This window comes from Vipera berus, assembly GCF_964194415.1.
Source record: "Vipera berus genome assembly, chromosome: 1".
Lineage (NCBI taxonomy): Eukaryota > Metazoa > Chordata > Lepidosauria > Squamata > Viperidae > Vipera > Vipera berus.
In genome coordinates, this window is record NC_138202.1 from 168,799,701 (window position 1) to 168,825,205 (window position 25,505).

The following is a 25,505-nucleotide window of genomic DNA, read 5'->3' on the forward strand; positions in this document are numbered from 1 at the left end:
ATAGGAAGCTGTAGTTCAGCAACATCTTCAAGGACCACCAGTTTCCATCCTTCCTAGTTCTCCTAGTGACCCTAGGAGAACTAGGAAGAAATCAAAGAGAAATATTGTGCGCATAAATACCAGATCTTATTAGAAAGCAAAAAAAGTTAAATCCCACATTCCACATTCATTTTTTCCCATCTGCAGGTAGCAAAAACTCCCAAAACACCTCCACTTCAGCTCTTTAGAGTCTTCACCTCCTATCTGAACATGCACAGGCTAAAAAGCCTTGCAGACTCAGACACTCCAGATGTGTTATGCATCTACTTCATTTTGGCTGCTCCTTCTGCAAGGCCAAAAGAAATATTAATCACTTGATTTCACGTGAAAGGGATGGGACCTCCTCTCAGATTTCAGAAAGGGGCTGGCAAGTAGAGGAAGCCAAAGCTTTCCCTATTTAAGGGCAAGACACAGGAATGCATGTGGCTGAGTTCTCTGCAGGCCCAGTGGTTGATCAGGGCAGGAAGCAATTGATGGTGATCTTTTGATATTTTTTTTCGCCCCCCCCTTTTTCCCCCTCTCATTCTCTTTTGCACATAGAGTCTCATGTTTAAACTTATTTAAACATGATGAGCTGTGTGCAGAGAGCCGTTTTGTTCTTCTTTACTGTGTCACAATTCTCCGTCATTTTGGCACAACAAGAAGGAGGTAAGTAATCCCACTTATTGAGAATTGTCATATATTCCCTTCTGTGCAACTTTGCCAGATATCGAGCATTTATCTTTTTTCCCCCTTTTGCTTTGATCTGGGTTAGGATCCCGCATTTGAAGCAAGAAGGCTAACCTTTAAAAAGGATATTTTAGGGGCTTAACCATATTCCGTGCCTTTTTTCTAAACTTTCTCTCTTGATGTTTCTAGACTCGTTTTGTCTAACCGGCAGCGGAAACATGTTGCTGTGCTTTTCTTTTTGCTTTTTGAATAAAATCCTTGAGTGCAGATTTCTGGAAAGTCTGAACTTCATTTGCAATGTAAAAGAAGGTTGTATTTAGGATAGGGTTTGTAAGAAACACTGCTTTGGGGTCTTTCTGGCATATGTTTCTTTTTAAATATAGGCTTGTGTATAAAGTCATTTATACCATTTAAGGACATTCTTTTGTGAACCAGGATGGTTAGCTGAGCTCTGGGGAAAGATTTTTCCAGGTGTGGGTATGAGTGTGTTCTTCTGAGATATAAACAGGAAAGGAGAGGAATATATAACATCTCAAACTTCATTCCATCACTCATCAGAGAATTCTTTCAAGCCCATTACTCTCCTAACAGTAAATAACCTTAGGCTATACATGCTTCCTGGAGAGTAAGTCTGATTGTGAACAGTCAAAGGATTTTCAGGAAACGATCACTTGGAAGCACATTAATTAAAATTCAGGATATTTTAATAAGGGACATTTTTGGAATCTGGTGTGTGTATGGTGGTGATGTGCACTGTGGTGAATTGCCAGAATTGTTGAATTGTGTGATCTGTATCTTGGATGCACAGCTGGATTGATACAATTAATTACTTAACAAGCTTTACATCATAATTTACCCCAACCAAATGTACTTACATAGTTGATATGTATATTGGAAATTAAATGTTTCTTCATCAGTTTATCTAATAGAAAAGGTTTTCTTACCAATGATCCTATGAAAGCAAGGATATTTTTTTAAAAAAATAAGGCGCAAGGACTATAGAAATGAATCTTTTCATTCATTCATTCATCACAATTGATTTAGTGAGTAAGGAGAAAAGGCAATCATTTTCTGTAAAGTTGCTTTATATAATTGATTCTGTATGTTTGATTTAAACTATACTGAAATTGCTTGTAGGAATTTTCTAGATTTTGTCTGTTTTCCACATTCCACTGGATCCAATTGCTTATATCCAGCAGATTTAAAGGATATGAAGCATTTATGGCTACACATTTGGCGCATTCAAACAGATGCAGTACTTGTTTCTTGTTGTAACATGCATTTTAGATAGATATAACAAAGAAGTCAAATGCATGTTCAGAAATACTTCTGTGTTCCAGTGTGCTATATTTTCTGTTATCAGTATTTGGTAGACTCTGTAAAATTCAAGAAAAAGAAAGAGAAAGTGAGAGAATACAAAATCATGTAACATTAACCTGAATTTTTTAAAGCATGCAAATGACAGAGAATGCTGGAATGGCTTATGTTTCCCTTCCCCCCCCCCCCTTCCGTTCCCTTGTGTCAGATTCTTGGAGACTGCTTGAACAAGTCCCTGCAGTTTTTTTGGCATGGTTTATCAAAAGTGGTTTGTTATGGCCTCCTTCCTAGGTTGAAAGAAAGTGACTGGCCCAAAGTCAGCCAGCTGGTTTTGTGCCAAAGGTGCCTAGAATTCAGTCTCTTGGTTCCCCTTAACCTTATACCGTGTTTACCTACACAGTTTTTAAACAGGAGAGATTTCCAGAAATCTATTTTACTTTTTTCTTTTCTTTTTAACATTTTACCAACGACCATGGGTGTGTTGTGGATGACTTCCTTTCTTCCTTCCCTCCCTCCTAGAATAAAAGTTATTCAGATTGTAACAAGCTATAATCCATAGATGAAACAAAACAGTAACCATCTGGGAAATCCATATTTACATACATAGGAAAATATTTTCTAGATATGGTAAATTGTTCTGTATTTGCTGAAAGTAGTATTTAAATAGGAAGGAAGGAAGGAAGGAAGGAAGGAAGGAAGGAAGGAAGGAAGGAAGGAAGGAAGGAAGGAAGGAAGGAAGGAAGGAAGGAAGGAAGGAAGGAAGGAGAGTATTAATGTTAAAGTGTGCCAAAATATTCTGGTAAAGCATCAAACAATCACACTGTAAAACTCAATCATGAATTCCTTCTTTGCTATAATGGCTAGAAAAGGAGAATAAGGACAGATTTGCATCATAATTATGTTAAGCATTGAAGTCAAGGTGGATAAAACTTCACTATAGTGCAGTATACGTTGACTGTTTGGGTGTCCTATATTAGGGTCAGAGAACTTATGGCTGTTCAGAACTTGTGGTCCAGAGTTTCTCCCCATTGGTCATGTTAGTTGGGCCTTGTGGGGGTGGAGTTAATTCAGCATCATTTGGAGGAAAACCAGTTCCCTCTCTCCGCCCTGGACCTATGTTGATGCAATTCATCTTACAGTAGAGTTCTGATTTCTTTCTTTTCTTCCTGATTTCTAGTTATGAATATTAGAAAATATTCTAATATGCCATGGGTCTTTCTTCCTTGCAAACGTCATTCAGTTCCTTGAGTATTAATTTATGTCCTTTTGAATTAAGTATTTTCTCTTAATACTGCACAACCTGACTTCAGCTCCTAGAAGGGCTGGTGATAATGAAAGGCTGTGTAGTGGATAATAATGCTCTTATTTATTTTTTTTGTTTTTATGATTAGTGTGCCATACCATCTGATCCTCATCTTATATTACTAGAAATTGTTAACATTTCCATTATTAGAGAAATCCATAAGGTTTTTACTCAAATGCACAACCCTTCTTAAGTTGATGAATAAATGACTTTATAGCTTGTTTTCCTTGCTACCTCATAAGAATTTGAAAGAACAACCACTACAAGTCTTAACCAAAATTAAGACTTAAGGTTTTCACATTTATTTGTTGGACTGCAGCCATGATAAATGGGCACTGGGATTTGTTACACTCTTGCCTCTTCATGTTTCATTCCTAAGTTTTCGTGTATAATGAAAACATGAAGTGATTTGAAATGGATTATATACAAAGGCCTTGCTTTCAAAATGATGCATTTTCATGTAAAAACATTCTAGACAGAATGAACAGCTTGAGAAATGCTAACACTTTTGTGTGGTTTTTCTAAAAGGGAGACAGCCAGATCTGGAACATACCGAGCATGTAGAAGCATAATACACGTACAGTCTTTAGGAAAGCAATCTGTTAAAATAGCTTTTATCATTAAACTAGAAATGTTTTTCTCCATTTATTGACTTGTCCTTCCAAATAGATCCCACTGTATAAGAGGAATGTTCAAATTTGATAACCTTGTGGTATTAGTCAAGCATATGGTTTTCTTCAGGGTTAAAAACAGCAGATTCCATTCCATTCTTCTCAGGGTTATTAGACTGAGATGTTGAAACTGGGATCTATCCATGTTGAAACAGCAGCCTCACACAGTGTGAATAATGTTTGAATCAACTTTAGATGTCCACCCCCAAGTATCAACTGCAATGAGGTTTTTGGCCAAAGAAAAAGACTATAAAATAATCTTCTGGTTTTCCAATTACAGTGTATGTTTTGTGCTTACTGTGCAAAAAGCAAACGCTGCTTACATTTCCTGGCATTTGAACATTAATTTGAAATTAGTGGATTGCAAGATAAGCCAAGCCAAAATTTCCAGTCAGGATGCATGTAAATGGCAGAAAAGACGCAGCATGAAATGGAATTATGGGTTATGTAACAGAATATATTGACAAGACTAATTCATACCCTTACTGATGAGCTCAACTAATTCTATTCTTCCCCAAAGTACTGGGGAAGATATCCCTCTAAACCAGGGATGTCCAAACTTTTGACTTGCTTGGATGACATTGAGTGAAGACATATTGTCTTGGGCCAAATATAAAATATATAATATAATTAATGTATATAAATAACACAGTTTGGGGTGGGTGGATCTTGTGGGGCCACATTTCTAGCTATCTAGGGCTGCATGTAGCCCAGAGACTGTGGGTTGGACATGACTGCGCTAAATCATAGTTTATTGAAATTACATTAAACAACCCATAGTTTAGAAGGCACAATAGCTTGGTGCACAGAACCCACTAAGCAAACACTAAACACATTACATTATGACTTAATATAATGTGTACACACACACACACATCAGAGCTTATTTGTAGCATATAGTAGTGACAATTAGGAATGGGGTCCTATCTCTGCAGATACATGGATGAGGTTATGGATATGCCCCTCTCAAAGCAAACAAATAACTAAAATGAATTGTTTTAACATGATCCTTCCATACCTAGATTGACCAAGAAGACTTGCCCCAACTCTTTTGAACTTTCAGAAAGTAGCTGAAGTAAAATACCTCTAGCAGAACCTTTTTTAACTAATTAGCTGGGTGTTATCATTGTTCAGACATGATCCTGTGCCTATATAACCTTTGTTAGGCTTCAGCTTCCGTGTTACATTTCAATGTTACACTTGAAATAATTGTTGCCTCTGCCAGTCTGCTTATGCCACATCCCAAAGTAGTCAAAAGGTTTTCATACAAGTTCTCTGTATGTCATTCACCACTTTCTTTCTATAAAACCTTACTGAAACTATACCTCCAGTTTCAGTTTAACTCTTAATGGTCAAAGTTAAATAAAGCCAGGAGAAAGGAACAATGTTCAGATGTGTGGCATGTGTTTCTTCATCTCCACATCAATTAAGGTTCAATGTGCTTTCACTTTTAGGATCCTGGTTTTCTGGGGATCAAGAATAGGCAACTGGCAGGCCCTGGACTTACTTTTGCACCTCCAGATCCCTCTTTGATTGCAAATCCTAAAAGTCGATGGCTGTTTTGAGACAAGCCATCAGCAAAATCTTTCATGTGGGTTATAAAATAGGCTTCACCCAGTTAGTGAAGGTTGGCTGGGGTAGAGAAATCCCTTAAAGTCTATTCCAAGATGGGTCAGGGAATCCTCCCCAATTGGATCCACCAGTTTGTATCTCACACTTTGGTCTGGGAACATTAAGTGAGTTCATTACTTAGCTATCAAAAAGTTGCCACCATGGCTGTCCAACCCTGTTTAAACTGTTGTAAAATATAAATTTCATAGGGTACTTAATTTGCAATTCCATGGAATTAAGGAAAATCCAAATCTTAATTAAGCTTTAAGAACTCCACATCCTTTAAGTGAGTAGGTGTTACTGCAATTAGGCCAGTTCCTTAAGCCTGAGGAGGCTTGTGGTTTGATGAAAGCTAAATGGTTACCTCTGCCTTGTCTGCACTTTCCATGTGTGTGTTTTGACTTCAGACCAAGAGTCATCAAATGATTTCCGGCAGGAGTGGGCAGAACTGCAGAGATGAGGATGGAGAAAGGAGAAACACTTCTTTACTCCAGGGAGAAAGGAACAAAGATGATGTTTCTTTTTCTCAGTGTTATTTCACTGACTTTTAACAATGTTGAATGGATGCCATTTGCCAAGAAAGGCAAAAGCAGTCAACTTTAATCACTGCCATTTGAATTCAGTGGTTAATGCTGAACATGAAAAACAACTAAGTCTAGGATTTTTATTTTTTATGAGTCCCACTTTTGTGGTCACTCAAGATTCTTATTCTAATCTTTGGCCATGGTGGAGTTTCTGGGAGTTGCAGTCACAAGACATTTGAAGAGCAACATATTTCAGGAAGATTTATTTAGATCATTGATGTATCCATGACCCAATTTAGGGCATGTAACTTGTGCAATGCTGACACAAGTCAGGAGCCCCACAACCACAGTTTGCAAGGTGGGAATAGAATGATGAATATGACAAAAATACTTCTAAACAGATGGTGCTAGAAATATTTTTTAAAGACAGCTGTAAGTAGCTCTTGGGAAAATCTTGAAGCTCTGGAGACACAATCTGATAATACATTGATCTTTAAGCATTGCTGCTCAGGCTGCAAATTCTTGATCACTGTGAAATATAATTTAACAACCCCCTACTTCTCCAACTTGTTTGTATTTGAGCTGGCTGGTTTGCGCAAGCTATAAAGCAATGTGAATGATGGAAAGCTCCTGGGGCCAAAGTGTCACCAAATGACTCTGAGCAGAATATAGGCAAGTTTAGATGACAGAGCTCAATAACAAGGACTTTTAAGACTTAGGTTTGCCATCTCCTTATCCAGAGCAGGATCATTCTGTCTGAGAGATCTGTGAAGAACTGGAAGGACTTAGGCATTGCAGCCATACAATCTCTTCTAAACAAGACCTGAAAAACCTATTATGGTCAACTGGGTTCATTTCCAAATTTGTGTGACTATGATTGAGTGAGTGAGTGAGTGAGTGAGTGAGTGAGTGAGTGAGTGAGTGAGTGAGTGAGTGAATTGCTATGCTGATCATTGAATGATAAGTTTGATCTGGGTAAAAAACCCCACTCACTTATTCCTCCTCATGATCCTATTAAATGGCCTCTTGTACTTTTTCAAACCAGCTAATAATAAATTTCTTTGCATGTATTTTACTTAAAAGAGTTTGAACAGCTATTTTATCTAATGAAACCTATTGACCTATTTTTGCAATCTTTGATGCCGCCATTTTGAACATTGAGTGCAACAGTGTGATGAGCCAGTGTAGCTTCTTCTATATCTATGGAAAATCAATTCAAGATGATAGATAGATAGATAGATAGATAGATAGATAGATAGATAGATAGATAGATAGATAGACAGATGATAGGTAGATAGGAAAGAGAGAGAAAAAGAAAAATCAAAGCTACTAGAAAATCCTCTCAATATTTTTCTATAAGATATGGATTTTTTTCTTTTAATAATCTGCTTCACTTATCAGATTTCATTGCCCTCATTACTAAGCAATTGTTCCAAGAAAGTTGGATGAAAGTTAGATTTCGCAAAAATTTTGCAAGCTCGGCTATTCTAAGGGATCATGATAAAATTAAGCAGGGTTTCTAAAGTAGTTTTTCCTCCACATTTGACTCTCTGCCTCTCTAACCCTCCTCCTAAAAGTGGGTGTACTAGATTAAAACTGACTCTAAAATGGCTGAAATTAAATTTGAATTAAATACAGATAATTAAGAAGCTTACTCCTTTTGCATTTCTTTTCTTCTCCTTGCTGTGATAAAAACTGCAGTTCACCAGCAACTGAACAAAAATACAGACATAATCTCATAATGTAATTCACCTCTTGCTCTTCTAAAAGAATACTGCTAATAAAAAAGTTTATTTTACTTGTTTTAAACACCTGTTCTACATAACAGTTCTGCCATTGTATCTGTAAATAAATCTGACATCTTCTGCATTCTACGTCTAGCTTAAAAAAAAAGTAAGGTCAATTGTTTACATGTCATAATTGTTTCCAGTTTTTTTTTTAAAGCTGTATTTAGCTCCATGTATATTGCTAACATCAAGTTAGCTCCATTTTCCAAGTTTTGTAAACTTTGCCTGTTTCCTATTAGGATGACAATGGAAAACATTAAACTTTTCTTTCAACAACAGTCGCTTGTTAGATTTATTTTGGATATGCATCAGCCAATGGGGATTTTGGCTGCATTTACTGAAATACAACAAAGGAGTAAAGCCTTTCACATCAGCTAACAATCTACTTCCATTTTCCAAGATTTCATGTGAAATGAGTCCTAGTATAATATTGTTTGGATATATCTAACAGAGAGCCAGTTGGTGTAGTGGTTAAGACACCAGGCTAAAAACCAGGAGACTGTGAGTTCTAGCCCCATCTAAGGCACAAAGCCTCTGGGTGACCTTGGAAATGTCACTCATTTCCTCAGCCTTGAAAGCATGCAAGAGCAATGCACTTCTGAAACCTTTGCCAAGAAAACTGTAAGGACAAGTCCAGGCAGTCACCAAGAATCATCAACAATTGAAAGGCAGGCACACGTACAGACAATACTGTCTCATTATTTTCGCCTTAGATGGGTGAACTGTTATTTACATAAACAGATAATGTCATCCTACTAGAAGATTACATGTGTTTACAAATACATTTTCTTGCTATTATATTTCAATGTTTCTCTGGTTAGTTGCAATGGTGCATCTCAAAGGGATCCTTGCCAGGTGCATTGGGTGGGAGGGGGAGGGGGGGCAAGGAGGAAAACAAATCAAGTTGACAGTGTTGACCTTACCGCTGAAGCCACATGCCTTTAAAATATGGATTAAAAAGCAGCCAGGTTTGAATTACCACAGTCAAAGCTGTTGACACAAAAAAATTGAAAAAGAAAGAAAGCCATACAGAGGTTTAAAGGGGTCACAGCTGTTACGTTGATTCTTTTGGTCCTCTCCATGGAGGATCTTATGCACTGACCAGCATAGAGCTAATTAAACTGTCTCACATCAGGTTCAAATAGCATCCAAAAGGGAGGGAAACTTTGCTAGGGAGGAAAAATCAAAACATTATCCCCAAAATAATGGGGATAGTATAGTATATTATACTATACCATATAGTATTCTTCTAGGAACACTGGACCATACTCTTTTTCTGAATGTTTCCATATCTTCTGGGTTTGGGTGCCGAGCATTTTTTTTTTAGATTTGTGTTATTAGTATATAAACATTTCTATAGCTTGTATCTCTATATTGCCAAGTTTCTGGTGATCATGAAGAGTTCCTGATCAGTTGAAGACCAACTCTAGCAATCAACAGAAAAGGCTGATTCAGGATGTTCAGAAGGCACGAACTATTAATGTTCATATCTTAAGAGAGACTGTTTAGAATCTTTAGTTTCTTCGTTGTGAAAAGAAAACTTAAGGAACCAATCTCCATACAATATGTTTTGGCAGTACTAACGATGTCAGTGCAGCATTTGATCAATTTACGGTCATGAAATACCGTGCTGTATTAAATGGGGTTCAACGTTGTTTCTTTGATGTCTTTGCTGTGGCTTGTAGTTTAGGGCAATCAACAAATAAAAAAACCTGAAGTATAATTTTCAACAGTATTGGATGTAATGGAGAAACTCTTTAGGAAAGTGTTTGGATTACTTTTCTTGCCAGTACTGTCTGCTCTCAAGGTGTGGTGGTTCTAATGTGAAGAATTTTTAAAAATGCATCTCGTCTTTTAGGAAAGCAACAGAGGTTAGTGTGGCAGGATATCTGTGAACAGAAGATTCCAGGTTCAAATCCTGCCATTTCCAGTTTTAGAAGAAGGAGGTAGGCTGGGATCCTAATAAAGATCTCTTACGTGGAGAGAAAAATACTGGATTGCGAAGGCAGATAGATCCGTAAATTTTCCACTTGGACTGGAAGCCAAGTTAAGATATTGTGCACACATACATAGGCCAGGCAGCTGAGATTAGCCTTCAGAACAGCCCTACAATTCCTCAAAAGGATGGTGCTATTTTAAAGCTTCGAAAAGTGATCCTTCACTCCCCTAATATATTTTGCAAAATACCTTTCTTTAATGCTTTGCATAGCCCTAAGGAACATGAGAAGATTTTTTTTTCCCCTGCCATGGCCTAGGAGTGTAATTGTGGGATTATTGAAAGTTTGTTGATATAAAGTAGTTTTTTCCTGACTGGCCAGCAATGTATATTTACGTTCTAATCCTGCTTTTCACATACTATTCACTTTCACCTAGTTCTCCATTAAAGGATACTATAATAAATATGTGAAGGTTTATGAGTCAGCTAAGATGTCCAAGCTCAGGAAATGTCTATATACTTCATTTTATTTTGTAAACAATAATTTTAGATTGCTAGATTGCTTTATTATAAGAGTGTGGTGGCGCAGTGGTTAGAATGCAGTATTGCAGGCTAATTCTGCTGACGGCCAGGAGTTTGATCCTGACTGGCTGAAAGTTGACTCAGCCTTCCAAAGTCAGTAAAATGAGGACCCAGATTGCTGGGGGAAATATGTTGACTCTGTAAATTGCTTAGAGAGGACTGTAAAGCACTATGAAGCAGTATATAAGTCTAAGTGCAATTGATATTGCTATATACCAGACATGTCAAACACAAGGCCCGGGGGCTGGATCTGGCCCGTGAAGTGGTTTCATGTGGCCCGCGAAGCCATCCTGGAAACAGTGAGGGAACAGCCCCCACTGCCTTGGCCCTGGCCCAGAGACCCTCCTTCTGCCAGAGACCCTCAGATCTGTCCCACTCCTGCCCGGGCCTCCATAGACACCCTTGATGCGAACGATGTAGAGCTGGCCATGCCCATCCAGTAGGCCATATGCACTCTAGCCACGCCCACCCAGTAGGCCACGCCCACCCTGGCCATACCCACCTGGCCCCTTGAGGGCAACCGCAATGCTGATGCGGCCCTCAATGAAATTGAGTTTGACACCCCTGCTATATACAGATATAATTACCTGAGTTTTTTCACTGATTTATGTGGAATCATTAGGACCATTTATAAATTAGCCAGAATTAGTCTTGGGTCACTGATAAAGTAGTATTGTGGCAGTCTGAGATAGACCAGGAATGAATTTCTTTCCTACTGGAAATATAGAGATAGATAGATGATTGTATGGAATAAAGTAAAGCAGCTCCATAAAACTCCACTCCATAAAAATGTGTAAGTTTTTTCTTCTTGGCAGAGAAAAATATCATTCCCCCACTCTTCAGATATTTCCCACACTTTTTCCTGCTGATTGGAAAATGTATCTGGCCAAACCAGACATCAAGCAGGTCGTATTTCTTACTTGAGCCTTCAGATATGAGTTTCTAGACCCCAAAATTGGAAAAAAAACATAAATCAGTTAAGATTGGAAAGATATATCCCATATTACAGTGGTAACTTTCTTCCAAACCTTCTTTCCTCTGTACTTCTGAGAAAATTCCCCCAAATATATTTCTGGAGCATACAAGATTTAGACATTGCTCAGGAGAGAGAAGGAGAGTTTTTCATCCCAGGGGCCGCCAGCCAGCTAGCATGCAATGCAAACCGTACAAACATGCTTGCCTGGCGGCAGTGAATACAAGCTCATGTAGTCCAATGTTTTAGTTTGAGCAATGATCGTAAGATATTCCTGGGAATTTTACAAGCAGAAATGTAAAGTAGAGCTTGCTTATACACTTGTCCCTAGATTTGGCATTCAGTGATCAACTACCTCTAAATACGGTTTAGGAGGCTAACCTTTACAGTTGCATGTGAGGAGGGAAATTAAGCGAGACAGCTTTGCTTAATGACCCCCTACCCTCTGCTTTCCCTAATGCAGTAATTAATTGAATGTCCTAGACTCCCAAGGCCTCCCCCAATCCCTGAGGCACCCCATCTCTGCTTCCTGCTCCTTGTGGTTCCCCTCCATCCTTAGCCTTCTTCCTCTCCAGCTACTCAGCCACCCAAGGAAGTCACCTGCCCTGGTAGCATCTGCAATAGTAGCATGTTCTCCCCAAATTTAGGGTCCCTTAGGTGGCTGAGGGGCTGGATGGGAAATAGGTCAAGACCTCCAGGGATCCAGTAGGATGGGGGGTAGGTGGGGGGGCTGCTGCTGCAGCCCTATGGTTAGTTGTAAACAACATAGGGATATTGCAGTGTCTGTAACTTTGAAACCAGATCATAAGTAGCTTTGAGGGGAGGGTGTTGTAACTTCAAACAGTTGTTAAGTGATAGGTCACACATCAAGGGCTATCTATACTAAAACACCTAATATTATTATTACCTTTTAAAGTAATTCTGAATCATACTTTTGTTTTTTGGCAATTGAAGGAAAGGCTCAGTTTGTTTTCTAAAGGAACTCCATTACTACTGTAGCAATGTTGAATGTACTTGGGCATCTTGATCTCCTCAGATATGTATGTTCATTTCGTTAAAAGTTGCTCTATCTGGCATTGGCTATTTTTACCGCCAATTTTTACAAATCTTCTTCCTTGAGGTAGTGTTCTATTAACGCTTCTGTAGTTTTCCTCAACCGCAAAGTGGAGGCTGGTAGAAAATAATCATTTGGCTTAATATATAGTCATCTGGTAATCAGTCCAATCAATTTGTCAAATTTTCAAGCAATCAGGTGTCAACTGAAAGGCATATGTTCCTTCTTAATGGAGAAAATAACCATGATTGTTGCCTGAGAGTATTTATTTGACTTCATCAAGATTAATTAGAGGTAAACAAGCATAGGGCTGGTGATTCAGAGAGCTGAAATTGAGTCTATTTATTCCAGACAATACAATGCATCAGAATCTCCAGGTCCCAGTGATCACAGACTAATGATTCAAGCCACTTTCACGTATTGGAAATGCATATAAATGCGAGAATTGCACTGTCATAGCAGGCTGTGGATGTGGTCTACTTTCTAGGCTGGTTTTAGCCGCAGAAGGGAACCACTGTTTACACAAGTAGGCTCCTGTTCACCTGGAGAGTTCCCTCCCAAGGTGTACTTCAAAAGCAAATTGATTAGGAAACAATCCACATTTATCCCCACATCACTCCTCCTCAGTGCTTATTGCAATTGCTTGAAGTGTCGGGGAAAAAGCTGAGAAAAGTAATTGTCTCACTTGCATGGTACACTTTCCTTGAATCAAAGCATAGAGAAGGACTTGGACTTTCTACTTGCAGAAAGTCTAAGCTTCATCAGTGACTGATTGGAGGAAGGAGATATTTTCACAAATTCCTCCCACCTCAGCCCTCTGGGCCCACCTCTTCAGGAAGGCTGTTCCAGTGGGTTGGGTGACTCTGTAGAATGTTATGAGAGGCAATGCTGGGTAAAAAAAAAAATTGTTCCTCCTTTTTGGAGTGGAATGTCCCCTGACCTGAACTTTACCCATGGAAAATAACTCTGTATGCTCTTATGTTCTCAGACATCTTTGTTGGTCCTTGGGCACCACCATAATCACTATAAAATGTATGTTGATGTTAAGTATCCTTTGGATAAGAGCCTGGGGCCACCTTTTTGTTTCTTTCCCATAAAAGACAAATTTCTTTTTTATGTCATTAGCCTTTCAAACTTTTTGTAAGCACTAATTATTTCATTTGCTTTTACAAGCATGAAGCTAAGCAGTATGAGAGTTGAAAGAATATAATTCTGTGAGCAGCCTACAAGAAAACTGAGGTTGCTCATATTCAGTCTAAATAATAAATCAAGCACAGAGCTGCATAACAATATCTTTAGATATATGTTACTGAAGGCATCATTTGTGACTTGCACAGAACAAGTTTCTGGCACAAATACTTGATGAATTGTTCTCAAAACAAGAAAGATCTAATGTTACTTTTGTTTTGTTTAAAATGAATTCTGGGTCATGCCAGTTAACTAAAATATATGAAGAATCAATTTAGTGTTAAGATTAAGCTTTTACATTTTGATCAGCAGAAAGTGTTTCTTAAATAATTCAATTATTTAATATATTTGTTCTTCTTTACCTTTGTGACCAGTCAGTGCTAGGTAAAAATGCTTTCTTTTTTACTTTGTGACCAGTCAGTACTAGGTAAAAATACTTTTTTTTACTAACAAAATAAACAGATTCTGCATCATGATTACCGGTATGTTGTTCTTATGCTGACAGATGAAGTATGATAAATCAGAATCAGAAGAGTTCAGTCAACCATGCTGGGAAAAATTACCCCTTGCCATAAAAATAACCCCTTGCCATTTTCCATATGGAAGTAAATTTCACTGAAATCAACAGAATTTCTAGTTGAACATGTTTATCCAAGTGCTGGGCAGAAATCCAAGTGCCAGGATTTGTTTGAACTCTGGTATGCAGGCATAGACTAACCATAATGGAAAGAATGATGTACGGCTGTGGGGAAAATGCCAGGAAAAAAAATCTGAGTTGTAAACTGCTTTATTAGAAATCTTGCAAACACCCTACAATGATTTCTAAAAGATGAGACTTCCTTCTCAGTAAACATAGGTAGAATTTCAAAATAAACTCCCTAGAGATCCCAGGTTCTTTTAACCTCAGCAAACCTTACTAAACTGGCATGTGATCTAATCAGGAATAGGCTAGCTGACCCAACCTCCCATATCTTGCAGCTGCCAATCATACTCTATATGCAGATGCTCATGAGGGCAAGATCTATTATTGGTCCCATCATTACCCTCTTGTGATATTTATTTATTTATTTATCATATTTGCATGCTGCCCAACTCCAGCAACTCTGTAGAGATATGCTGGGTATAATTTAGAGGCATCAGGACTAGGAACCCTTGCAATTCTTATCTACGTTACTGATTATCATTATATTTTATAATGTGCATTTCTTGGCTATTTATTCAATGTGTAATATATGTCATTTTTATCAGTCTACCAATTATATTAATGAAGCTTACAGTAAACCAAAATGAAGCATTTGAGACAGATCTTAAATAAGCATTTACTCTACTTTCATCCATTCTTTCTGATCCTTAATTTTTACATGGAGGCTACAGAAGGCTTTAAGAATATTGATTAATCTAATTAGCATCAGGCTGAGGGGTTGCAGATGGTATATTCACCTACTATTCTAAACTTTTCCCTATACTCTAGCAAAAATAACCACTGTAAATTTTGGGATTGCTATGCCATTAGTTCTTAATCAAGCCATTTAAAATATACTGCTCAAAAAAAATAAAGGGAACACTTAAACAACACAACGTACTGTAGGATGTCTTACCTTGTTCACAAGGTTTTTTAAAAGAAACAATACCACAATACCACAATTACAAAATTTGGTGCCATGAAATATTTTTTTAAAAAATAAAACATTTATTGTCTTCTAATTGCAGGGGGGGGGGGAGCAGAGTCTAGTCTTCTCTCCTTGACAATTTAGAGATTTATGCTTCATTAATTACGGTAGATTGCACGCATTTCTGTCAAATCATACTCTACCTTGGCATTGAAGAAAAGAGATAGATAATTCAATAAAGATACTAAGTAACGTTAATCTCTGATTATTGTTCCTACTCACCTGCTGTCCCAGGTCTTAGACGTGATTGAATCAATCTTTTTTTTTTTTAAAAAAAGCATGGGATATGGGAATCTGTAAATGTCCAAGGAAGGACATTAAGGTGTATTAGAGGATAACTTACATAAGTATATTAGAGGCAGAATTAACAGTGCAGCACCTGTTTGATCCTTGCTCCTCCCTTTCTGGATGCCAGGGGGTCCCGTCAACATACAGTCCATGCATAGGGAATAATATTAGTCCGTGTATTCTCCCACCTCTTTTTCATATTCATTACCACAGTTAAACTAAGATGGCGGGCCAGCCATCAAATTTCTATTTACCAGGAAGCAAAATGGTGAAGTGATACCCTGACTTCCATCCTGCCTTGCCCTCTTATGCTGTCTTCAGCTTTCCAAGAGGCTCTACCTCAAGCAAGGTACTAAATACAGTTCTAAATAATACTAGAACTTGTGGTTCACTTTGGAAGGACTAGTTTTTCTGTCTTTTTTTAAACTGAAAAATTGAAGCCAGACAGGAGAGCATATGGTAGCTGCCAAGAGACTCCACATTGCCTAGTCAGTACTTATCAGTTAAGTTCAATAAAATGAGCATGACTTCTTGCCTGTTTTCTGACAGCTACTGTGATTTGCTGAATTCTTTGTTGTGTTTAAAATTTCTCATTTGCTAGCTATCACTTCCACTTATCTGTTGGCAGCTCAGAAGGATGAAAAATCCCATCATGTGTAAATTACCTATAGAATGGTAAAGAGGTATCTATGCGTCATCTTCTAGTGATAATACCTCTTCATGTCTCCTACTAAGTCAGTATGAACAAAACGTTTCCAGTTTCCTGAACTCAGCACTTATCTAATTGCCCCCAAATTGAAAACACTCTGTATTATTGGCTCAGCAACTCAGTGAGTTCATTTTGAGAGTATGCACTGCTCTGTTTTGACTCTTAATATGGAACAAATGCATTAGCTTTACTTGTAAACATTGCCATAATAACTAACATAGGTCTTATGCGGCAAACTGCGAAGACTCATATATATTAATCTGGTTGTTGTGCGTCATACATTAAAAATTCCGCCATTAATAATACACAAACTTTCAAGATTCAATGGCAACTGACATAAATTCATGGGCAAATTTGAGATAGTTTCCAGATATCCCAAAACTATAGATTTCTCTGTCCACACAGTTCAGCTAATTTACAAGTCCTCCTACCTCACATATGGTACATAAAATAATACTGAGGTTTGCCAAAGAAAACATACTTACTTAAGATTCTATGCCACTCAATTCCAAATAGCTCCGACTATAATAAGCAATAAAAAAACATTACAATGACATTGTAATACTAAAAATAACTGCCCCTAACTGTTTTGGGACTCCCTAATCTTCATTGTCTCCAAATATTGTCCTATAAAGCTGCAGTTTCATGATGTTATTGGAAACCAAGAAAAGGTTGGGTGGTTCAAATATCAGTGGACAAGTTTTCCACAAAAAGGCAGCACTGAGAAGGCTCAACTATGGATGGCATTGCCTTGAGTGGGGAACTTTTAACATGTTTTTATTTGCCACCTCATACAAGACAGACAGGTTCAACCAGAGAATACTTCTTGAAACTTTCTAAGCCTTGAGCCTTCAGAGGTGAATACAGCACCTTCAATTGTGCCCAGAATTCTGTTTAGCTACTCTACTATTCAGAGATGGGGACTGTAGCCAAGAAATTAAAAGACGCTTGCTCCTTGGGAGGAAAGCCATGGCAAATCTAGACAGCACACTAAAAAGCAGAGACATCACCCTGTCAACAAAAGTGTGTATAGTCAAGGCTATGGTCTTCCCAGTTGCAATATATGGCAGTGAAAGTTGGACCATAAGAAAGGCTGAGCGCTAAAGAATTGAAGCCTTTGAACTATGGTGCTGGAGAAGACTCCTGCGAGTCCCTTGGACTGCAAGGCGATCAAACTGGTCAGTCCTAGAGGAGATCAACCCTGACTGCTCTTTAGCAGGCCAGATCCTGAAGCTAAAACTCAAATACTTTGGCCACCTAATGAGAAGGAAGGACTCACTGGAGAAGAGCCTAATGCTGGGAAAGATTGAGGGCAATAGAAGAAGGGGACGACAGAGAATGAGGTGGCTGGATGGAGTCACTGAAGCAGTAGGAGTGAGCTTAAATGGACTCCAGCAGATGGTAGAGGACAGGAAGGCCTGGAGGAACGTTGTCCATAGGGTTGCGATGGGTCGGACACGACTTCGCAACTAACAACTATTCAGAGAAGTATTTGATGAGGCAGTATATTTTTCCTACAGTATTTACCCAAATCATTTCCATTTTTCCTTCCAAAGGAAAAGCACTGAAGGAGACCCTAGGGATCAATGTGTGACTTTCCAAGACTTGATGCAAAAGCTTTGGCTTTTGGCTAAGATCAAATCTAGTATCTGTTATTATCAGTTTCATGCTTCATAAGTCCTTTATTTGCTTGCTCCTTCCTGATGATATCACAGTTTTTGCTGCTTATTTCAATTATCTTGTTTTTGCAAAGCCCAGCAGCTGGTAGGTACTCTAGCTTCCAAAGAGACATAAGCAAATCTAAGAGTAATTGCAGTACCTTAAATGGAAACCCCCTGATTGGTATGGATCCTGTCAGCTGCCTTTGGCTGCTCCCCAGAAACTCCCTTTTAATGGGAAACTTCCAGAGTTTGATTTTCCATCTTAGGGTTTAAACTAGATTGAACTGGGCAGGCCTTCAGATAGAGAAATGCAAGGCAGATGTGTGATGTCTCTGCATGTCCAATTGTCCAACTGATTTTGATCCAGTCACTTCCCTCGAGATTGATGTGGTGGTATTTGGGAAAAACTTGGGAAACAGAGTGAAGAGATGTGCCTAGGGAATGGTCAGATAAGACACACTATAGCCCACAGCTGCACAGTGGGAAGAACAAAAGGCTTATTAGGGACCCTCCTTACGTTCACCAGGTGTAAAAGCAAGGGCAGGAGAATTTTACTTTAAATTTGTAAGATTCTATTCATGTAGCCTTACAGTAAAGTAGAATTAATTTATCTGGTCGTGTTTCCAGGATCAACATTCCTGTTGTTTCATTAATGAACAAGCTAAAATGTGGTTTCTCAAAAACAAACATCGCTTTGTCACACTGTAAGTATTTTGTCACGCTGTAAAGTTCCTTTAGTGGCATACAGTGTTGGCACTATATCAAACATTACTCATCAGGCAGGAAAGTATATTTCAGTTCTGATTTCCTTTTGTTTGACGCAAGGACAGCCAGTCTTCCCTGGAGGAAACTGTCATTAAATCTTCTGAAAACTTAGGAAATGCAATTTTAATATGCTACATAATTCTTCTGATGCTAAAAAAAATAAATAACAACCACCCTCCCCCTTCTTTATGTTTTGTGAAATGTCTTCCAGATGTTCAATAAGATATAATTTATTTATACAAATGCTGGCAAGCAATTCCCATCATTATTTAAAAAGAAAATTATATACAGTACAACAACTTGGGTGATACACAGTGTGCCAGGAATAAAGCCATCCATCCTTGATTTCTCCGAAATTTCCAAGTTGGAGCACACAACGGCTCTGCTCCAGCCCCCAAACTGGAAATTATTACCCTGAGATAAATGAGTACAAAAAAACCCCAGACTTCATACTAGTTTATGGACAATGGGGTTTTTTTATTTGTTTTGCTGATATTTATACTTCCCTCCATAGGTGACTTGTACTATCTAGGTCAGATGATGCAAAAATGACTAAACGTGTATCATGACATTACAGTGCAGGATCTACCCCTCGTTTGTGTGTGATATGGAGATACAAGTGTGAAAAGGATGGAATTTCACAAAGATAGTACACATTTTATTATCTGCTACCCCCCACTCACCCTATCCATATGGCTGGGCTGTCCCTTTCCTTATACTGTGCAATAATCACGGTTGATAAATCAAGTCTGCAGGAAGAACCCATGACCCCTTAGGTTCCTGATTCCTTCCTCTGGGAATTTACTAAATCAGTCTCAGTAGGAAGCTTAGCTGGCCATCCAGATCTTGCTGATCTACAACTTCTAGAAGCCCACCAACATGGTTAACAAGAAGGGAAATTTGTAGTTAATGATGAGAAGAGATTTGTAGTTTGGTAACATGAAACAAGTTCTTCATCTCTCATGGTTCATCTTTACAACCTGAAGAATTTCCAGATTTCTGATCCCACCGCCATTTCTCACAGAATTTATCAGCCTCTGATTTAATCCTTCTTCCATTGGTGCATAATAAGGTAGCCATTAAATGCCAAGTGGTTTCCTGTTATCTGAATACACTTTGAAGTTTCTACCCTCTTCTTACAACAGAAAACAAACAAACAAAATAAGCCCTTCTTTAATTGCAATGTTCTTCTTTCATCCTTGAGGCCAGGTCTGGAAACAGGAAACTCAGGCTGCAGGATTGACTACCCATTGTTTTAAAAACTTTGTTAGCTTAGTTTGTGTATCCAGTAAAGAACTGTAGATATATAATAGACAGGCCATTATGTGATGCTGAATCAACATAAAGATGCACATTTTAACCTAGCAGGGGTTTCTTCAGTTGTCAAATTAATTTACAAGATGGAAGATTATCCTGGAAAAAAGTACTCAATATATTACTTCTGCCAAAAGTTTCAAAGAGTTGTAGATCAGCACTACCAGTTTGAAGCAAAGCTCTGAGTCATTACAACCAGATGTTTCTACAATGTTGCTCTCTATCTAGTCAATACTGCCACCTCCTGGGCAGTAAGAGAATGACATAAAATATTATTGGATTCCTTCTTTTTCAGGAACAGTAATTTTTTATTTAACTTTTTTTTAGTTGACAGAAATAAATATATTCTCTGAGTCTGAAGATCTGATTCTTCCAACTGTTTATTACTGCAACATTCCTAAAGCTTTTATATCTCCACAAAAGTCTAAGAGCACTAGAATTAGAGTTTTATATACAGTATCTACTGCTGTCATCCCAAAGATGCTTTTCCATGAGGCAACTGGACTTTCTTGTTTTTCCTTTGAAGATGTTTCACTTCTCATCCAAGAAGCTTCTTCAGCTTTGACTAGATGGTGGGGAATGGAAAGATTTATAGTCCTTGCAGACAGCTGCTCATTTGCATTCTTTTAGCAAGTCATTAGTGCTACCTGGGAGGGACGCGGTGGCTCAGTGGGTTAGGACGCTGAACTTGTCGATCGGAAGGTTGGCAGTTTGGCGGGTTGAATCCCAAGTGCCGCGTAGCAGAGTGAGCGCCTGTTACTCGTCCCAGCTTCTGCCCACCTAGCAGTTCGAAAGCACGTAAAAATGCAAGTAGAAAAATAGGGACCACTACGGTGGGAAGGTAACAGCGTTCCGTGCTAGTCATGCCGGCCACATGACCACGGAGACGTCCTCGGACAAGCACTGGCTCTTCGGCTATGAAACGGAGATGAGCACCGGCCCCTAGAGTCGGAAACGACTAGCACGCATGTGCGGGGGAACCTTTACCTTTACCTAGTGCTACCTTGAGGCTTCTCTGTGTCTTCAGGGTCATCTGAGTAGTGCAAATGTGTGTGGAGCCTTCTTGGAACTGTTGAAAGGACTGTGTTGTAGACTGGAGATAGATGATGTCATATCCCTCCTCGTCTGTTGAGAGAGGGCTGTTCAATTTTGACATAGATGGCCTTTTTGAAACATCTTTAAAGAAAAACAAGGAAGTCCAGTTGCCTCATGAAAAAGCATCTTTGGGATAACTATGACCTGGATGACTGAGAATCTCCACAGACATTACTGCTGTCATCTGACACTTGTCTGGATTTTATATAGGCCAGTCCTGGTAACATTATTTTCTTCCTTACCACCATGAAAAGAACTGGCAATATTTGCATGATCACAGGACCTAACTTGTTTGGGAGAATGTTGTTTATTTCAGACCTATTTTTAAATAAGGATTTAGGAAGTATTCCTTACTTCCATGCCCCTTTTAATTGAGGAAGGCGATCCTGTTTATATTAAAATTCTACCTACTGAGTTTGTGACTTCTGTTATGGGAGCCAATGTACATTTGAGCAGCATCAACAGAGGGTCCTCCTCATGGCTTAGCTTTTCTTTTCTTTGTTTTTTGTCTCTCCTATTATTATTTTATTCCTCTCATCCCCTTTTACAAATAAGAAATGTGTGAAGTTATGAAAGTTATGAAAGACTACTTTAGTTATGAAGTTATGAAAGACTACTTTAGTCATTTCCTGATTGGGGTCAAGTGTTCAAGTTCAGTATTCCCTCTGCCAGATAACGTGGACTATAGTAGAATTTAATCATAAATTTCTAAGTGCTCCCTTGCTGATCACAGAGAACATAATCAATCTGTTGTTCTTATTTTAAAGGTCATAAAAATGTTTGGAATACGTTAAATATAAATCTTGGACCTTATGTATTAACTGTATTAAACTATAGTGACAATGAAGGGTAAATGTTGGATATAAGTAAAATTAAATGTTAATGTAAGAAGTTATATTTTATAGTACTTTCATTCTTCAGTGAACATCTACATTTCAGCGTTAAGACATTTTATTACCTCAAGCTCAGCGTCTTTAACCACTGAGCCATCATGCCCCTTATTAGCATTTTTAACAATGTCAAAATGACTAAAATGATTTGTGTCAAGATGGTTGAGCTGAAAGCCTCTTGTCTTTCCTGAGGAGTCACACACAAGATTAGTGCACCATTTCTGTATAATGGCATTAAAGGAATAGTGTTAAAATCTGTGTGTATGCATGTGGGTCACTATTCATGGCTTTGCCCAGGCAAGGCTATCAATTTGATTTTCATATTTAATCTTTCAAACATCTTTTTTTGATATCTGATCTTCCCAGCTGTGTAATAGCTTTGTCATCTGATCATTTCCAGCAGCAAAGGTCAGGCAAAGCTTATGATGAGGCAGCCATTGCAATCCACCACAAATAAAGTTTATTTATTTTGTGGACGTTTTTATGGTTTTCATGCTTTTGTTTTATAATTTTAGAATAGTAAGCTGTCTAGCTGTATCATTTATCATCTATCTACCTAATTTAGTAACCACCCATCTAACTGATAGAACAACATTGAGAATAGCCAATTTTGGTCACCATATCACAAAAAATATGTTGAGAGTTTGGAAAAAATTCAGAGAAGAACAACTAAGATGATCAAAGGCCAAGAGACTAAAACAAATGAAGAACAGTTGTGGGACTTGGGTTTGGCTAGTCTAAAGAAAAGAAGAAATGGGGGAGACATGATAGCAGTACTCCAGTATCTGAGGGGCTGCCACAAGGAAGAGGGGGTCACTTTGTTCACCAGAGCACCAGAGGGCAGGTGCTGATCAAAGAGAGAAGCAACCTGGAATTAAGGAGAAACTTCCTGACAGTGAGGACAATCAACCAGTGGAACAGCTTGCCTCCAGAAATTGTGGGCACTCCATCACTGAAAATTTTAAAGAAGAGACTAGACAATCACCTGTCTGAGATGGTATAGGCTCTCAACTTGAGCAGGGGGCTGAACTAAAAGACCTCCAAGGTCCCTTTCAGCTTCTATTCTATTCTATTCTATTCTATTCTATTCTATTCTATTCTATTCTATTCTATTCTATTCTATTCTATTCTATTCTATTCTATTCTATTCTATTCTATTCTATTCTATTCTATTCTATTCTATTCTATTCTATTCTATTCTATTCTATTCTATGGGTGGTGTGAATCTTGAATGATCTGGCCCTATTGAGCTAAATGGTATGTGTGTCACTCTCATAATGGCACACAGTAAGATGAGCAAGTCTAGCTCCAGACAAACCTTCATCTTCTCTAGGAGCATAATTACTGCTAGAGAGCCTGGCTGGCTCTCATAGCAATGACTAATAAAATCTCCCTAGAATCAAGCTGAATTCTTGGTGACTTCATACATGCTCATGTAGTTTTCTTGGCAATGTGGTAAACATGATTTGCCTTTGCCTACTTCCAATCCCTTTTTATATTCCCTAGTGTATCCCACAGCTCTGGCATTCTCTGGTGGTCTGTCTTCCAAGTACTAACCAGGCCCAGGTCTATTTCTTCTTCCAAGCCCAGGGTCAGCCAGGACCTGCCACTAGTTTGAGCATTATAAACAGCAATGCATTTAATTTTATTCTCAAAGACTGACAGGTTGAACACATTATAAATAGAGCATTTAGCAATGTCATAATTATAATTTGCTTGTGTTATATTAGGACTTGCTGTTGTTGTTTTGTTTTTTACTTTGATCAATGTAGTGAACACCAAGTAGTTAATATTTCTCCTTTCTTCCTTCCCCCGCTCTCTTATTTATGTTTTTCCCAGTTGAGTTTGGAGAATGCAGCCACCTTGGCCAATTGTATGCTGACCGAGACGTGTGGAAACCAGAACCATGTCAAATTTGCGTGTGCGACTCAGGATCTGTTCTTTGTGATGACATTCTTTGTCTAGATAAAGATTTACCATGCGCAAATCCAGAGATTCCATTTGGAGAATGTTGCCCTGTTTGTCCAAAACCAACAGACTCACCTGTAAGTTCCACATTTGGATTTACTGGTATTTTCATAGAGTTTCATATCAACATTGATTCTGTCTCAGCGCTTGATTCACATGGTGTAGTAAGATGGAGGGTTTGTTGTCACTGTGTGTTGGGGGGCGGGATCACAAAGGGAGGCTCAGCTAATCTCAACGTACACATAGTTGTACTTTGACAATAAAGGTTCATTCATTAGAGGTAAAAAGTGTAATGTAGTGGGTCCGACGCAAGGAAGAGACACCAGCCGGAGTACGTGTTCAGCTCTTTATTGTGGGGGGGGGTGCGTACTGGAGAACAAGGGCTACCTGGCCTCCTTATATACCTGGCCAGGCAGGTGGCCAGCCAATGGGGTTGGCCCTAGGTTTCCCGCCAAAACTAGGTTTCCCGCCAAAACCGTCCAGGCCAACGCCCCCTAGTGGCTGTTGCTATGCAGATGCCTGCACCTGGATACATAACAAAAAGGGTTCCATTCTCTTGATTTTACAAGATATACTCAACTTTAAGAGTCAAATCTTTGGGCTTTGGACAAGATCCTGCTGAAGCAGAGTGCTATTGTTTTTGAGCTTACCTTCCTCAAATATTTTGGTGCTATTTACAAAGGATTTGGTCACTGGTTTAAAGAATGAGATATTAATGTAGGAAAGGGCTAAATAATCTGAGCTACAGGAGAACAAAATCCCAGAGTACTTTCTTTTCCATAGGTCTACATTCTATTATCTGTCAGGGGACAAATATTGTCAATAGGAAGAGTTACAACAAAAAGGGTTGCTCCTCCCCTTTCTGCTGTTCTCCCACTCCCCATCTCTCTTCCACCTTTTCTCTCCCCATCCCAACATCCCTATCTTTATCTCTGTCTCTCTTCCAGTTAAGCAGGTTGCCAAGGGCGGGACACATTGATTTTGCCAAAAATCTGAACTGCTGGGAGACTTTTCAAATTAGACCAACATCTGCATATAATCTGTTTAAAGGCTGCAGGTTACCCATCCCTGCTCTAAACCATTCCTCACACTCCAGCAGACCATTTCATGGAGGCCCAGGAAGGTTCACATCCTTCCTTTTTGTATATAACAGAGACCTCTGTCCTTCCTGGAGTGATAGAAGAGAATTTAAAAGTGCCAAAACATCCTGCAGAAAATTGCTTTTGCAATCCTTTCCAACCAGGGATCAAGTAAGGAAGTCTCACAGCAATCTCCCAAGAATTGCTCTTCCCACTTTCCCAATGGAAAGACGCTGCTAATGGTTAAGCATTTCAGATCTGGCCTGGACTTGTTATTTAGTTGAATGCCTGGCAAGAATTATGAGTATTTGCTTCCAGCCAAAAGACGTGGATCCAAAGAACACTAAACTCAGTCCCAAGAGAAGGCCCAGCTTGTCCGCAAGTGATTTGCCAAGAGTGAAATTCAACTGGA

General features: G+C 38.7%; 1 protein-coding gene across 2 annotated transcripts in view; it reads left to right on the plus strand.

Moving 5' to 3' along the window:
• Positions 1 to 473: 473 nt before the first annotated feature.
• Positions 474 to 25,505, plus strand: part of COL3A1 (collagen type III alpha 1 chain) — a 78,015-nt gene continuing 52,983 nt past the window's right edge. For both annotated transcript variants that reach the window (XM_081323596.1, XM_081323597.1), the window contains exons 1-2: positions 474 to 687; positions 23,886 to 24,091. In XM_081323596.1, coding sequence (XP_081179722.1) covers positions 606 to 687; positions 23,886 to 24,091 — 288 coding nt within the window. In that variant the 5' untranslated portion in view covers positions 474 to 605. The remainder of the gene's footprint in view (positions 688 to 23,885; positions 24,092 to 25,505) is intronic.